General features: G+C 41.7%; 1 protein-coding gene across 2 annotated transcripts in view; it reads left to right on the forward strand.

Moving 5' to 3' along the window:
* Positions 1-18292, forward strand: part of SLC45A2 (solute carrier family 45 member 2) — a 39858-nt gene that overhangs the window by 8669 nt on the left and 12897 nt on the right. For both annotated transcript variants that reach the window (XM_042449853.1, XM_042449852.1), the window contains 2 exons: positions 3258-3434; positions 9475-9797. In XM_042449853.1, the coding sequence (XP_042305787.1) occupies positions 3258-3434; positions 9475-9797 (500 nt within the window). The remainder of the gene's footprint in view (positions 1-3257; positions 3435-9474; positions 9798-18292) is intronic.

Here is an 18292-nt window from a genome sequence, read left to right on the forward strand (position 1 = left end):
TCCTAGTATTCTACTACTTTAGCTCTAAAATCCCTAACATTGAGCCATGACAATTAAAGTAATATTAGACTTGTGGTTGTTGAACCATATGGTTGCTTAACCATAAAAGTGCCTAGGATGTTAATTTGCTAAGAACTCACACTGTGTGAGTGATGAAACAGCTAACCATTATAACCAAGACTTCATCTACACAACAGAAGTAATGCAGTCTGATATTACTTTAACTTTCATGGCTCAGTGTTATGGAATCCTGAGATTTGTTTTTGTTGTGGTACGAGAGCTCTCTGACAGAGAAAGCTAAATATCTCACAAAACCACAAATCTCAGAATTCCATAGCATTGAGCCATGATGGTTAAAATGATGTCAAGCTACATTATTTCTGCATGCAGATACCCAAGTAGCATGCATATATATATCCCCCACCACCACCACCACCACCAAGCATGGAGAATTATATTTTCAATATGTTTTGGACTATAACTCACAATTTTGGACCATTTGCCATGCTGGTGGGTGTTGAAGTTCCAAACACCTGGAAGGCGTTTTTCAATGAGTTTCTTGTATTAGCCAAAGCCCATGAAAAATATATTAAAATATACAAAAATATTAAAAATGTACAAAGTTCAACAAAATTACAGACAGTAGAGACAGTAACAATAATGTTAGAGACAATAATATGAGATAATTTCAGAATTACCATTATGAAATCAAATACTCTGACTCTCCAAGACCGTTTGTGTCCATTCTTTCTTTCTATGTAAAGGGATCCTGTAGTACCTTTGAGACTAACTGTGTGAAAGAACTTGTAGCATAAGCTTTCATAGACTGGGTTACTTCCTCAGAGGCATGAAGAAGTTCTTTTGCACAGTTAATCTCAAAGGTGATACAAAATCCCTTTTTATACTGATATTCCAGATTAATGGCGCCAACATGATGTAGTGGTTTGAGCACTGTACTATGTCTCTGGAGACCAGGGTTTGATTCCCGGCTCATCCATGATACCCACTGGGTGACCGTGAGCAAGTCACACTCTCTCAGCCTCAGGAGAAAGCTGAACAAATCTTGCCAAGAAAACCCTATGATAGGGTCATCATAAGTCAGAAATGACTTGAAGGCACACAACAAAAACAACAACAACAAATTCTAGACTAAGCCTTTGTCATTCCCTCCTCTCCCAGTTCTGGTGTTGTCCTGTTTGGATGATGTACAGGCCAAACCCTGGTTCTGATGCAAGCAATCTGGATGCCATCCAGCACACTGCACATCAGAACTTGGCTATAACAATGTTGAAACACATTTTAAAAGTTACCTGTTAAAAAAAATTAGCTGAAGTCTTCCCTTCCTGTGCCGTGGCACCTGTCTGCATGGGCATCCTGATGGGCTGCCCACTGCATCCACCACTACCATGTATTGCTCATTTTGAGGTCAGGATAAGGTGCCCAGCCATATGATTGTCACTAGCCACCTTGTTCTGACCTCTGAAGCGAGTGGCTGGCAGTGGCAGCAGACTCACCAGGTGGCCCAGCAGGAGGCCTCTGCATTGCAGAAATGGAGGCAGAGGTAAAGGTTGAAGCCAGGATACTCTAGGCTTGGATACACTGGGCTGTCCCCATAGTATCTTGGTCATTGCAGGCGAGGCTTAACACGGTTATGTCTCTGAGTTCTCTCTAATCATTTTTGTACCCAAGCCAAAAGAGCCAATTTATGGGTCACATATGCGCTGCAGAAATAATCTGGTTTGACACCACTTTAACTGCCACGATGTCTGCAAATCATAGTTTTGTGAGACATTGAACTTTCTCTGTCAGAGGGCTCTGGTGCCACAGCAAATGACAATTCCCAGAATTCCACAGCATTGAGTCATGGGAGTTAACGTGGTGTCAAACTGGATTATTTCCACAGTGTGGATGCAGCCTTAGTCATTGGTATCATTCAAAATAACTCAGACCAATGCAACAACATGAATCAGCAAGGATTTTGAAAGTCTTTCTTTTGGGTTGCTATACAGGACTTGATGGCCTTTGTCATCTCTTCCACCTCTATGATTCTATCATTATATATGAACAATGCCTTCCACCTTGCATTGGCCAAATGGTCACTTATTATAGCACCCATTTAGAACTACAGTTGGCATAACTTAAAATCTCAGTTCAGTTCAGTGAAAACAAATCTTAGGGAAATTGTTCTAAGCTTGGTCAAATAATGGGCTCTGAAATATTTTGCCCCCCTTTTTTCTTTTTAAAAAATATAAACATAGAATTTCGAGCACATGATTAATTGTAGTTCCTTTCTGCAATCTATACAGAATAGCCAGTTTTTTAATGAATCCATGGCCAAGAGATTTCAGCTCAGAATAGTAGTATCAATGTGGGAGGTTTGGTAAATTTGGCTTTCAGAGTTGATTATTCCTTGGTTTTATGTAATACAACCCTTGGAAATGTTCATTTGATAGCGTAGCAAGTCATTTAAGGAACTGGCAAACTACCTCTAAATACAGTTGGACCTTCATATGCACAGATTCTTTATTCATGAATTTAAGCTCCACAGCTTGGAAATATTCCAAAAAGATATGCATTCCAGATTTTGCTATTTTGTATAAGGGAGATCATTTTACTATGCCATTGTATTTAATGGGATATGAGCATCCATGGATTTTGGTATCCACAGGGGGTCCTGGAACCAACCCCAGTGGATACCACAGGCCCACTGTATTCCTCGCCTAAGAAAACCCTATGAAATCCATGAGGTTGCCATAAGTCAACAGATACCTTAACGGCACATAAACACACACTCACACAATTAGGAACAACGTATTCTTGTCATAACATCAATGGCTAACCAGATTCTAATCTATGTGTACCTGGAAAGTTAAAAAAAACTTGCTGCATATGCTCATGTATAAGTCTAGAAATTTTAGTCAAAAAATTGTCCCCCAAAAAACTGAGTTGACTTATTTGTGGATCATTGTAAGTACTATACTTTAAATCTTATTTAAAGATGAGCCATCCACTGGTAAAAGACAAGAGAATAATCTGTCCAGGAAGCACTGACCTTCTCTCTGCTTTCTCATCTATCCAACCTTTAGTGTGAGCACAAACAGTTATGTCTGCTGGCATTTTGTAAATTCTTTGGCATTGTTTTCCTTTGCTTCATTCTTTCTATCCTTTGTTATATGCCCCTGGGTTTATCCTCGACTTTTCCATGGGTCACATCAAAATCCATAATATGATTCTATGACTAATTTCTTCTTTTGTAGCTTTGGTCTCTGACAGAGCCACCCAGAGGACCTGGGCCATTGTCATCACCATGTTGGGAGTGGTGCTCTTTGATTTTGCTGCTGACTTCATTGATGGTCCCATCAAGGCTTATCTCTTTGATGTCTGCTCTCACCAGGATAAGGAAAAGGGGCTCCATTATCATGCCCTGCTGACAGGTAAAACAAGGCTTCCAAGACCCTTTTTTAGGTCCTTTACACATCTGACAACTTGATGGCAGGAAGGTTTAGGGAGGGGAGGAGGAGAAGGTTACTGCATAGAGTTCTCTTCTCTCTTTTCATGCCTAAACTCCCTGAATGAATTGATCATCTGATCCAGTGTTTTGGTCACGAGCATTGTCTAAAGATGTCATCTTGTGACCACAGGAGCTACAAAGAAGTTCCGGAAGGAAGGCTTCTTTTAAAGAAACCATCTTCCACAATTAAAGCTGAAGTCAGTGTAGCTTTTTCTTTCTTTCTTTCTTTGGAAAAACTGGCTGGTGTGAGGATTTTTCTTTTTATTGTTTGGTGTGTTATTTGGGTTTTTTTTTTTTTTTGGTAGTGTGTGGGATTCTGCCAACCCACCAAATACTGTTATTACTGTGACAACTGTTCTATGAGGGTCCCAGGAAGATGCAAGAGCAAAGGTTTTTGTTTGTTATGTTTATATTATATTATATTATATTATATTATATTATATTCATTCATTCAATTTATATTTTGTCTTTCTCCTGTCAAGGAACAAAAGGCAGCTTACAAAATTTAAAATGAGAACTTAGCTAAACATATACTATTACAAAAGTTAAAAAAGCAATTAAATATATATGCTATTTAGAATACATAGACAAAAATTTAAAAATACATTTAAAGCATGATTAAAAACATAGCAAATAAAAACAGAAGTACTTTAAATGCTACTCTGTTGTTGTTGCATGCCTTTAAGTCATTTCTGACTTATGTTGGCTCTAAGGCAAACCTATCACAGGGTTATGTATGTATGTATATGTTTACATGTTTACACACACACACACACACACACACACACACACACACACACACACACTGTATATTGTACATCTATTGTATTGTATATTGTGAATGTACAGTGGTCCCTCCACATTTGCTGGGGTTAGGAGTAAAGAACCCCTGTGACTGCAAAAACTGCAAATAAAAAACCTCACTAATCTTACAGTAGACAATACTTCCCATTGAACACAGGCTACTGCTCCACTGAAGAACTGATGCAGTTTGGCACTGCTTTAACTGTCATGGCTCCATCCTATGGAATCATGGGATTAGTAATTTGTTGTGGCACCAGAGCTCTCTGACAGAGAAGGCGAAATATCTCACAAAACTACAAATCCCAGAATTCCATAGCACTGAGACATGACAACTTAAGTAGTGTCAAACTGCATTAATTCTGCAGTGGAGATGCAGCCCAGAACTTTTTCTGATTAGTAAACCATATGAGTTTACGCTGCATCTGTAAATATTGCTTAAAAGTGGACACAAATGCATAAAGCTGCATTCCTTTCTTGTAACACAAGGGAAGGCAGGAAGCAAACTTACCTATTCTATTTGTCAATAATGTCATTTTTATCTATGTAGGCTTTAGTTTTTTGTGGGTTTTTCGGTCTAATGTGGGCCATGTTCTAGCAAGTTTCTTCCTGATGTTTCGCCAGCATCTGTGGTTGGCATCTTCATCAAAGATGCCAGCCACAAATGCTGGTGAAACGTCAGGAAGAAACTCTGCTAGAACATGGCCACATAGCCCGAAAAACCCACAAAAAACTATGGATGCTGGCCATGAAAGCCTTCAACTATGTAGGCTTTGTAATTTACATATAGATTTTTTACCCTCCATCTCTCCTAATTTAGCAAGGGTGGTCTCGATAAATCTTCTGCTGTCCCACTCTTTTCGCTGCTTTTAAAACGTCCCAGTTTCTCTCTTCTTTCCCCCATTTCCCCCTTTGTCCTCAATTACTGCAAACAGAGTTCAAAGTGTAAAAGTAGGTTGTACTCAGTTAACTCAGCAGGAGAGGAGGGGGATAGGCACAGCATCTTGCACTTTCCTGTAAACTCAGGCAAAAGCAAAGTGCTACAGCTCCTCCTAGCTTTTATATTCTTCCTAATAAATAACCTTTGCCCTCTGGTGTGGTTTGGCCACCTGCGTACTGGTTTTCATCTGTGAAATGTTGCAGAGTATGAGATATTGTAAATCTGCTTGACATGGACCCTCTGACACTTTATATGAATACATGAGTGTGACATCTCTTAACCAAGGCTAGAAAATTTTACCTTTTTCTACTGCAGTTCCCAGAATCCCCAGATCAGCTTGGATGAATTCTGGAAGTTGTAGTCCATAAATTTAACTTTTTCATGTTCTGCTCTTAATGATCATCAATACTGACTTTACAGTCCTTGATAATGCATGGCTTGGCTCCATGTGAGAGTCATATATTCTCTGGTGATCCATGGACTTCTGTGTCTCTGAAAAAATCAGGGCCACATCTTAGGTGGGAATCATGTTTCTTTTCAAATATTGTTAGACTGTGAGTCTTAATGCTACAAGCAATAAAGGAAATAACAATACAATGAAAGAAATAACAATACAAGTAATAAAGGGAATAAATAACACTACAAACAATAAAGGAAAGAAGAGAAACAAAACAAAAAGGAGATAGGAATAAACTAAGAACCATGAATGCAACAGTACAATGGCTAGTGCGCAAAGATAAAGAAAATTACTACAATGACAAATATAGAAAAATAGGAAACAACAACACAAAGGGAAGAATGAGAGACCTATTCCACAAGATTTGAGACATTAAGGGAGAGTTCAAACCAAAGACCGGGACGTTATATGTAGGCTTGCCATATCCCACCTGGGGGCGGGACTTTCCCGGTTTGGGGCGGGTCCACACGGTCCCGCTCTGGTTTTGCCCCCACCCCTGGGCAGGATATGGCAAGCTGAGGGACGCTTTCCCTCGCTGCTTGGGCTCTGCTCCCCACCGCGATCGCGGCGAGGCCCAGGGCCCAGGCGGCAAGGGAAAGCCTCCCTCAGAGGAGGATTCTCTCGCCACCTGGGCTCCGCTCCCCGCTGCGAGCACGGCGAGGCCCGGGGCCCAGGCAGCGAGGGAAAGCCTCCCTCAGAGGAGGATTCCCTCGCCGCTTGGGCTCCACTGCCTGCCGCGATCGCAGCGAGGCCCGGGGCCCAGGCGGCGAGGGAAAGCCTCCCCTCAGCGAGGCTCCTATTCAAATGTAAGACACACCAAAAATGTGTCCTACATTTGAAAATTTTGTCCTATATTTTTCCCGGTTTGGAGGTCTGGACGTATGGCAACCCTAGTTATATGACAATAAAAATAACATAATTCAAGACCAGGAAGGAATGAAAAGATGATGGATGGAATAGACAGACGAGTTATATAAAAGAGATGACAGCATGAAGGACACATAGAATGAAGACCCATATGAAGATGAAACTCAAATTCTAAAAACTGAGGTGGAAGCTGCAATAAAGAAAATGGCAAAAAACAAGAATCCAGGAACAGATGATATTCCAATAGAACTGTTGCAATCCACATTGACAGAGTCAACTCTAGTGCTAATCAACATATGTCAACAGATATGGAAAACAAAACGATGGCCAACAGATTGGAAGGATCAATATACATCCCCTTCCACAAAAAAAGGAGACAAAAGAGACTGCAGCAACTATAGAACTATAGCACTAATCCCATGCGAGCAAAATCATGCTCAAACTTCTGCAACATAGGCTCCAACCATACACGGAGAGAGAAATCCCAGAGGTCCAAGCAGGGTTCCTAAAAGCCCTAGACAATGTGACCAGTGATCAGGGATGCTGGGAGTTGCAGTCCAACATTAGACAGACCACATGGTTCCTATCCCTGCTTTATATTCTCATCTTGAACAGCACTGTGATGGACATTTTGCTGTTAATGTATTAAATGCTGGTGGGGTAGAACCTAAAATACCTTAAAATCATCAAATTCTGTCTGATCTTGGAAACGAAACAAGGTGAGTCCTGGTTAGTAATTGGATGGAAAAACACCAACAAATGCTAGGTGCTGTAGACTGTATTTCAGAGAAAAGAATTAGCAAAACCACCTCAGAGTATTTCTTGTCTCTGAAATTTATAGGGTCACCATAAGTTGACAAGTGGCTTGAACGCACATACATACACATGGGGCAGATAGCGACATAGGCTATCTTTGGTGATATTAGTTGGTGAAATATTAGACAATCAGTTTAAAATTCTGAAAAGGGTTTATTTTTTATGTCACGAAATAAAAAGCATTAATGTTTCCTGCTTGGAATTTATTTTTTCAACACTGTTCTTTACCCTCGATTGTAAATTCAGGCTTTTTCCTCCCTCAAACCTAGCAGCTCTTATGCTCCAAGACTTAGCGTCTTCTGACCTCCAGACTAATCTTTCATGTCAGGCTGACATAGGCCATAAGAGATGGAAGGAAATTGCACGTGATCAGAATCCCTGCTGATCACACCACCACAAGACAAAGCAGAGTTTGTGCTGCATTGCAACCCCAGGGACAGTAACATCAAAAGCACCTGGCATGTGGGTTCTGTCAAGAGGATATCTTAGATGTTACTCCTTCAGCTAGTTACAGGATGTGTCTGTCTGTTTTGGTAGCTGTCACAAATCACAGTGCTCACTGTATTTATCTTTTCCCAAGGATGTAAGCTGTTGATGAAGGCATCTTGTGTTTATGATGGACACATTCCCAAGTTCTAGCCAGTATTTTAGAGTAGCCTGACTAATTGTAAGCAAGGCCATCCTTTATAAGACCCACACTTTAGCATTTCTTATTTCCTAAAGCTTCCTGTATGCAGAGGGCTTGTCTACATTGACCAAAAAATAATTGACCTTATCTCACATTTTCTTGGTCCTAAATGACCCCATAGCAGCTCTGTTAATGCCAAATACTAACTGACCAAACAAAGTGACATTGGCCTAACTAGCCACATCTTTCCTCCTGGTGAACTCACTTTGGTGCAAGGGGCATCCACAGGTCCTCTCCTTTGTATTATTTTCTACCACACAGCTGTATCTTCTCTGCTGTACTTTGCCTTCTCAGCATACATCAACCTATCAGCCAATAGCTGTTATTGTTTACCTATCAGTCTAGACGATCTTGCACTCTGGATGCCTCCCCATCCTATCCCCTGTCCCCCTTTGCTTTCCCAGTGAGTGAGGTAGGTGATTTTAAATGTACATGTGCACACACACACACACACACACACACACACACACGGGGGAGAAAGAAAAAATATAATTTGATTTATTTGATTTATTAAAAATGTTCAGCAGTGAGATCAGCTCACTCATTCACTTGTGTGGAAATCTTCCACTTTGTTCCACCAGCCCCCCTCCCCACCATTAACTCACTTGTGCAGAGATCTGCATACATACATTGCAGATCTCTGCACAAGTGAGTGAGCAAATGATGGGGCTATCACTAGATAGCCTGGGCCGTAATAGCCTGAACAGGGAATTCCCCCCTTCCTGTCTTCGTTCCCAAATCTTCTGTTTTCTTTTCCCTCTGGCTACACAACATCCCTAGTCAACCATTTGGAGGTGGTTTTTTGTTCCCTTCAGATTTCTTCCATATAATTCCCCCCCCCCCCCCGATACTTCTATCTTTATATTCAGTAACCCTGTTTTGGCTACAATCCTGTGTGCTTTCATCACCCGAGTTTGTTGTTAAAGGGAATGATATCTTTTTCATCTGTTTGAAATTGTTTTATCTATGTATTGTTAAAATAGGATGTTCTATTATTTTAGCTCTGTTAGGTATTATATTTATTATTGAGCTCTTCAGGAAAGATTGGCCAGATGCAGGGGGAAAAGATGGTTTAATTTTTAAATGTGGCAATCATTAATACATGTTTGTGTTAAGCAGATATCTACTAGCAATAGCATGTAGATTTCTATACCACTTATCAGTGCACTTAAGCACTCCCTAAGCAGTTTACAATCTGTAAACTAATTGGCCCCAACAAGCTGGGTACTCATTTTAGTGACCTATGAAAGGATGGAAGGGCTGAATGGACCTTAGAGCCCTGCCTGGGATTGAACTCACAACCCTGTGGCTGCAGTACTGGCATTTAACCACTGCACTACCAGGTCTGTCTACTGTCTTTTTGATGTCAATAGAATGTCTCTTTTTCTTTTTAGGTCTGGGCGGGGCCCTTGGCTACCTTACTGGTGCCATTGATTGGGGCCACACTGTCTTGGGCACATATTTGGGTTCAGAATTCCAGGTGATGTTCTTCTATGCAGCTCTTGTGTTCCTGATTTGCCTTACTGTACATCTGTGTAGTATTCCCGAAGTATCTCTCACCACCATCAAAGTAAAATCCAAAGCCCTTCTGAAAGCGTCTAAGCCCCAGCAATATGGATCCCTGGGGAAAGTGAAGAATGGTTATTTCAACAGTGGATATAGTGAAATACAAATTGTATCACAGCAAGGGAAGCCTATCATAAACAAAGACATTCAGGTAATTGTGCTGTTTAAGAAGGCAAGCTTTTCATTTGATTCTTATTGACAAATCTTTTTGAGTAGGTGCTACTGAAGCTTCATCTGCAAGAGAAAGTGCTACAAGTAATCAGAAATGTCAGGTTGTTGTTACTCCCAAGATACCAAGAGAAACGAGTAAGGAGCTGAGTGGGTGCAGATAATACATTGAGGAGTGCTTATAGCCTGTGAGTTGTACAATCCTAGATTAAATGGATGGGTGCTTCCTTTCTACTTGTTTTGGGAGAGAAGAAGTAGGGACAAGGAGTGTAGCTCAGTGGGAGAGCACCTGCTTTGCCTGCAAAAGAGACCATGTTCAGTCCCAGGCATTGGCACATAGAACTGGGAAAAACATCAGCCTGGATCTCCCAAGGGTTGCTACCAGCCAATATTGGCAGCACCAGGCTTGATGTCCCACACTTGACTTTATATAAGGCAGATTCCTAAATTTTGTTTTTGTTTTTTTTTTAAAAAATCTATTTATTTTATCTATATCTTGCTCTTCTCCCAGTATGGGACCCAAAACAGCTTTGTTGTTCTTATATGCCTTCAAGTCATTTCTGACTTATGGCAACCCTACGGCAAACACAGCATGGGGATAGCAGAATTTGTTCAGAAAGGGTTTGGCCTTGCCTTCCTCTGAGGCTGAGAAAGTGCGACTTGCCCAAAGTCACCCAGTGGGTTTCCATGGCTGAGCATGAACTCGAACCTTGGTCTCCCAGTGTCCTAGTCCAACGTTCATATCGCTATACCATGCTGGCTTTCAAAAAGCAGCTTACAATATGTTAAAACAAAATAGCTATGCACTACAACAGTCAGTCCAGTGAAAACATTAAGTCTGAACAACAAAAAAGATTCTAAGCATATTACATATTGAGACCCTTGAGTCCTTATATCAGGAAAAGAGTGAGTTATAAATAAATTTTGCAGCCTGCAGCAATCTGTGCAGCCTGATCATGTAGACACAATCTTTGGAGTAGTGAAGGCCACCATGAACATCCTGGATCCTTGCCCTGCCAGGCTCCTGAAAGCTGCTAGAGGGGGATTGGCCAAGTGAGTAAAGGGAGTGGTGAATGCTTCACTGCAGTAAAGCAAATTCCCATTCTGCCTAAAGGAGGCTGTGGTGAGGCCATGACTGAAAAACACCTCCTTGGATCCCACCATCCTGGATAACTATCCACCAGTCTCTAATATTCCATGTGGTGGCCTTCCAGCTCCAGGGGTTTCTGGGATGAAATGGATTATCAAGCTCCATTTCAATCTGGCTTCAGACAGCTTTGGTCTCTTTGGTGGATGATCTCTGCAGGGAACTGGACAGTGGGGGCATGTCCCAGTTATTTCTCCTGGCTCTCTCGGTGGCTTTTGATACCATTGACCATGGTATCCTTCTGAGTCGCTGTCTGGGATGAGACTTAGGGGTACTGTTATGCAGTGGTTTTGGTTTTCTTGGAGGGGTGGACCCAGAAGGTGGTGTTGGGGGACTCCTGTTTGACTCCTTGGCCACTGGCCTGTGGAGTCCCACAGGGTTCCGTTCTGTCCCACATGTTACTTAACATCTACATGAAACCGCTGGGAAAGGTCATCCGGAGTTTTGGGGTGAGGTGTCAAAAGTATTCAGTTGACGCCCATCTCTATCTCTCCTTCTGCTCTGATTCCAAGGAAGTTGTCTGTACTGAACCAATGTCTGCAGTCAGTAATGGACTGGATGAGGGCAAACAAATTGAAACTTCATCCAGGCAAGACAGAGGTGCTCCTGATCAGTTGTAAGGCAGATCAGGGAATAGGGACATTGCCCGTGCTGGATGGGGCTACACTTCCCTGAAATAGTGTTCTCCTTGACTCAACTCTGAGCCTGAATGCCCAGGTTTCAGCAGTGGCTAGGAATGCATTTCCACAGTTGAAACTTGTGATCCAGCTGCGCCCATTCCTTGAAACGTCAGATCTGGCTACAGTGACACATGCCTTGATTACATCCCATTTGACTACTGTAACAGTGTATGTGGGGCTGCCTTTCGAAACTGTTCGGAAACTTCACCATGTGCAAAACGCCTCAGCTAGAATGCTGAGCAAGGCCAGTTACAGGGAGCATGTTAAAACAGCTTCACTAGCTACTGGTTCATTTCCAGGCACAATTCAAAGTGCTGGTCATGACCAATAAAGCCCTACACAGCTTAGGTCCAGATCATTTGAGAGACCATATCTCCCCATATGACCCTATTAGAGCCCACAGATCTTCAGGAGAAGGCTTTCTCTTGGTCCTGTCACCATCACAGGCTCGCTTGGTGAGGACATGAGAGAGAACCTTCTTGGTGGTTGCTTTCACCTCTGGAATGCTCTTTCATGAGAAGCAAGGCTGGCCCCCTCCCTGCTTGCCTTTCGTTGGCAAGAAAAAACATCTTTATTCAGGCAGGCTTTTGATGTATAATCATGGGATGGCTTGGGTGTTTGTTGTATAGAGTGGGTATCATGGTTTTAGTTGGGTTTTAATGTCTGTAATTTTATATGGTTTTTAGATGATAGTTTTAATTTTCTAGAATATTTATTTGTGAGCTGCCTTGGGTCCCTTTCAGGGAGAAATGTGGGATAGAAATCAAATAAATAAAAGAATAAATAATGGAATAATAATAAACAATACAGTTGGCCCTCTGTATCCACTGATTTTTTTTTAAACATCCACGGCTTGAAAATATTCAAAAATAATATAAATTTCAAGAGCAAACCTTGTTTTTGCCATTTTACATAAGGGACACCATTTCACTGTGCTGTTGTATTTCATGAAATTGGAGCATCCATAGATTTTGATATCCACATGGGGTTCTGGAACCAAACCTCAGTGGATAACAAGGGCCCACTGAAATATTAAAAATACAGTGTATTGAAACTTCTTTCCAACCAGTTAAAGGCTGAATCCCTGTTAAAAGATTTTTGGCCATGGAAAAAAGGAGAAGCAGGGGAGGAACCAAGCTTTCCTTGGGGAAGTGTTCCACAGTTTGGAAGCAGCCACCAAGAAGGCTCTCTCCGGGGACATTACCAGAAAAGCCTGAAAGTGGTGGGGTGGTGAGATAACCTTCTCCTCAAAATCCTAACACTAGGGTAAGCTCATAGGGAAGTATGAGCTTTCAGATAATTTAGACCAGTGATTCCCAAACTTTGGTCTTCCAGATGTTTTTCACTTCAGCTCCCAGAATTTCTGTTAGCCAAGCTGGCTGGCGATTCTAGGAATTGAAGTCCACAATAGCTGGAGGAATGAGGTTTGGGAACCACTGGTCTAGATCTAAGCAATATAGGACTTTATAAGTCATAATCAGAATGCTGAATTCTCTCTCTCTGTCTCTGTTCCACTGGCAGAATGCTTCATAACATTTCTTAGACCTATCGAGTCAATACCTAATATTTGACAATGCTACTTGAATGCATCTTTCCATTCGGAAATGGAGACTCCCCTGATAATTAAAAAAAACCCTTTAGCTTTTCATTTGCAAATTTAAGCTATGGGCATTGATCCCAGAGAGCGGTATGTGTGCCCCTGCCCAATTGTCTGAGTTCACTGATCTTGATTAATTTTGTTCTAATTTCATGTCTTGAAATTAAGCCAAGAATGTACTTGGCAAGTTGGTGTTATGTTAAAGCTGACTTTGTATAATGCCAAGTCAAGATACACATTAATGAAAAGACTCAGACAAGCCCTGATAAAGTCAGAAAAGCTAAAGCGCAAAATGAACTCAGGCTTGCTAGAGAGGTTAAAAAAAAAAAAAGGGCTTTTTTGGATATGACCGCAGCAAAAGGAAGAAGAAGGAAATGGTAGGGCCACTGCGTGGAGAAGATGGCAAATGCTAACAGAAGACAGAGAAATGGCAGAATCCCTCAACACCTTCTTTGCCTCAGTCTTCTCAGAAAAGGAAAAAAGGTGCTCAACCTGAGGATAATGGAGCTGAGGACAGATTAGGGCGATTTCAGTACAGATAAGAAAAGAAGTAGAGGAATACCTTGTTAATCTAAATGAATTTAAGTCTCCAGAACCAGAGAAACTACACCAAGGGTATTAAAGAACTGGCAAATGTAATATCGGAGACATTGGCAATAATATTTGAAAACTCCTGGAAAACAGGAGAAATCCCCGCAGACTGGAGGAGGGCAAACGTTGTCCCCATCTCAAAAAGAGGAAAAAAAAGGATCCCAACATTATCGTCCAGTTAGTCTTACCTCAATCCAGGAAAGATTCTAGAGCAAATCATTAAGCAGAGATTCTGTAGATATCTAGAAGCAATTCCATAATCACAAAAAGTCAACATGGGTTTCAGAGAAACAAGTCATGCCAGACAATCTAATCTCTTTCTTTGATAAAATTACTAGCCTGGTAGATGAAGGGAATGCTGTGGATATAGTAATCTTGATTTCAGTAAGGCCTTTGACAAGGTTTCCCATGACATTCTTGCAAACAAGCTTGTAAAAGTGGGGCTAGACAAGGTAACTGTTACATGAGTTTGTAATTGGTTGACCTGCCGAACCCAAAGGGTGCTCACAATGGCTTCCTCTTCATCCTGCGAGAAGTGACCAGTGGGGTTTCCACAGGGCTCTGTCCTGGGCCGAGTGTTATTCGACATCTTTATCAAGGACTTGGAGGACAGAAGTGGAGCATACTTACCAAATTTGCAGATGACACCAAATTAGCAGGAATAGCTAATACTTCAGAGGACAGGATCAAAACAAAATGACCTGAAATAGACTAGAAAGCTGGACCAAAGCTAACAAAAGAAATTCAACACGGAGAAATGTAAGGTACTGCACTTAGGGCAGAAAAATAAAATGCACAGATATAGGATGGTGAACCTGGCTGAATGAAACTACATGTGAAAGGGATCTGGGAGTCCAAGTGGACCACAAGTTTAACTGAGTGAACAGTGTGATGCGGCAGCTAAAAAGACCATGCAATTTTAGGCTGCATCAATAAAAGTATAGTGTCTAGATCAAGAGTGCCACTGTACTTATTCTGCTTTGGTCAGGCCCCACCGGGAATATGTCCAGTTCTGGACAACCACAGTTAAAAAGGATGTTGAGAAACTGGAGCGTGTCCAAAGGAGGGCGACTAAATGGTGAAAGGTCTGGAAACCATACCTTATGAGGACGACTTAGGGAGCTAGGTATGTTTAGTCTGGAGAAGAGAAGGTAAGAAGTGATATAATAGTCCTATTTAAATATTTGAAAGGAAGTCATATTGAGGAGGGAGCAAGCTGTTTTCTGCTGCTCCAGAGAACAGGACCTGGAACAGTGATTGCAAGCTGAAGGAAAAGAGATTCCACCTCAAACATAGGAAGAACTTCGATAGTAAGGGCTGTTCGACAGTGGAACACACTCCCTCGGAGTGAAGTGGAGTCTCCTTCCTTGGAGGTCTTTAAGCAGAGGCTGTAGGGCCATCGGTCAGGCATGCTTTGATTTGGATTTCCTGCATGGCAGGGGGTTGAACTGGATGGCCTTGCGGTCCCTTCCAACTCTATGATTCTATGATTCTAGGAACCACCAGATATTCTTTGCATTATAATATAACTTCACATGGTTCCACCTAGTGTCAGAGAACTTCAGATTTGATTAATCTAGTGTATTTTTCCTTAGAAAAAGGAACATTCCAAGTCAACCACTTGGATTCACTCAGAGTCAAGACTGCTGTCAATTAATTAATGCAGTTTGACACCACTTTTAACTGCCATGGCTCCATCCTATGGAATCCTTGGAAGTGTAGTTTGTTGTGGCACAAGAGCTCTTTCACAAAGGCCAAATATCTCACAGACTTTCATACATTGTGCGCCATGGTAGTTAAGCAGTGTCAAAAATTAATTCTTCAGTGTAGATGCTGCCAGGACTAACACATTGTTTCCTAAAGAAGTTGACAGATTATGTGCAAGAGATGTGAAAATGCCCATTTCTGACCATTCAGCACTAGTGAACTTTGGCCAGAAACTTCTGATATGTTTTTGTTCAAGTGATATCTACTACAAAAAAAAAGTGGTTTGTAACAGGTGTATCTAGAAATAATGCTATGATCCAAGGTGGGCTGTCCAAACAAAGAAGGGATTGTGCAAACCTTGTGCGTGATCTGTCAGCTTGCTACACATCACAGCATATGTACCGTGTGGAGCTACTGACAACTAGTATGTGAATACTGGGCTAGATGAACCATTGTAAACAACAGAATTGCTTTCATATCTCTACTTGGGTACAGAATAGAAGTAAAAAATTGTGTGACAAGAGGTTCTGTGAAATTACTTTGCCTGTGGGCACACTCATTCTCCAGTGCCCAGCTTGTGGATGGTGGTGGTGTAATGCCAATAAAAGAAATAAAAAAGATTTTTTTGGGGGGGGGGATGTTGGGTACCATAGTGACACGAAAATGAATACATGTCGCATGATCTAGCCATAGCTGTTGCTGCTGCTGCTGTTGTTGTTTGATATGTGCTTTCAAGTCATTTCCAAATTATAGTGACCCTAAGGTGAATCTATATGGTTTTCTTGGCAAGATTTGCTCAGAGGAGGTTTGCCATTGCCTTTACCTGAGGCTGAAAGAGTGTGACTTTCCCAAGTTCACCCAGTGGGTTTCATGGTCAATCTGGAATCAAACCCTGGCCTCCAGAGTCCATAGTCCAAGGCTCAAACCACTATACCACACTAGATCCTGGAGACTACTGCAAATGGCTTAGGTGAAACTTCCTTCACCATACATATAAAAAGCTCACTGAACTAGACCAATGGAATCTAATTTGTGTGAGCATTCCAGTGTGAGTTTAATTCTTCTCTTCTTCTTCTTCTTCTTCTTCTTCTCTCTTCTTCTTCTTCTTCGAATCATAGAGTTGGAAGAGACCACTAGGGCCATCCAGTCCAACCCCCTGCCATGCAGGAAATCCAAATCAAAGCACCTGACAGATGGCCATCCAGCCTCTGTTTAAAGACCTCCAAGGAAGGAGACTCTATCACCCTCCGAGGGAGTGCATCCACTGTCGAAAAGCCCTTACTGTCAGGAGTTCCCCTAATGTTCAGATGGAATCTCTTTTCCTGTAGCTTGCATCCATTGTTCGGGTTCTGTTCTCTGGAGCAGCAGAAAACAAGCTTGTTCCCTCCTCAATATGGCATCCCTTCAAATATTAAATAGTGCTATCATATCACCTCTTAACCACCTTCTTTTCTCCGGCTAAACATCCCAGCTCCCTAACTCGTTCCTCATAGGACATGGTTCCAGACCTTTCACCATTTTTGTCGCCCTCCTTTGGACACGCTCCATTCTCAATGTCCTTTCTGATTGTGGCGCCCAGACTGGACACAATTCTATAGGTGGGGCCTGACCAAAGCAGAATCAGTGGTACTATTACTTCTCTTGATCTAGACACTATACTTTATTGATGCAGCCTAAAATTGCATTGGCCTTTTTAGCTGCCGCATCACACTGTTGACTCATGTTCAACTTGTGGTCTACTTGGACTCCTAGATCCTTTCACATGTAGTCTCATTCTGCCAGGTGTCCCCATCCTATATCTGTGCATTTTATTTTTTCTGCCCTAAGTGCAATACCTACATTTCTCCATGTTGAATTTCATTTTGTTAGTGTGGCCAGCTTCTAGTCTATTCAGGTCATTTTGGATCTTGGTCCTGTCCTCTGGGGTATTAGCTATTCCTGCTAATTTGGTTCATCTGCAAATTGATAAGTATGCTCCCAATTCTGTCATCCAGGTCATTGATAAAGATGTCGAATAACACTCGGCCAGGACAGAGCCCTGTGGGACCCCACTGGTCACTTCTCTCCAGGATGAAAAGGAGCGATTGTTGAGCACCCTTTGGATTTGGCCGGTCAACCAGTTACAAATCCATGTAACAGTTGCCTGTCTAGCCCACATTTTACAAGCTGTATGCAAGAATGTCATGGGAAACCTTGTCAAAGGCCTTACTGTAATCAAGATATACTATACCACAGCATCCCTTCATCTACCAAGCTGGTAATTTTATCAAAGAAATAGATTAGATTGTGTCTGGCATGACTGTTTTCTGAAACCATGTGTGTTTTGTGATTATGGCATTGCCTTCTAGATGTTCACAGACTCCTGTTTAATGATCTGCTCAGAATCTTTCCTAGTACGATGTCAGACTAACTGGACGATAATTGTTGGGATCCTCTTTTTTCCCCTTTTGAAGATGGGGACAACGTTTGCCCTCCTCCAGTCTGCTGGGACTCTCCTGTTTTCCAGTTTTCAAATATTATTGCCAATGGCCTGATAACATTTGCCAGTTCTTTTAATATCCTTGGATGGAGTCATCTGGTTCTGGAGGACTTAAATTCATTTAGATTAACAAGGTATTCCCTACTATCTCTTACTTATTCTGTACTGAAATTCCCCTATTCTGTCCTCTGCCCATTATCCATCTCAGGTTGAGCACCCTTTGCCTTTTCTGAGAAGACTGAGGCAAAGAAGGTGTTGAGTAATTCTGCGCTTTTCT

This window comes from Sceloporus undulatus, chromosome 2, assembly GCF_019175285.1.
Source record: "Sceloporus undulatus isolate JIND9_A2432 ecotype Alabama chromosome 2, SceUnd_v1.1, whole genome shotgun sequence".
NCBI classification, from domain to species: Eukaryota; Metazoa; Chordata; class Lepidosauria; order Squamata; family Phrynosomatidae; genus Sceloporus; species Sceloporus undulatus.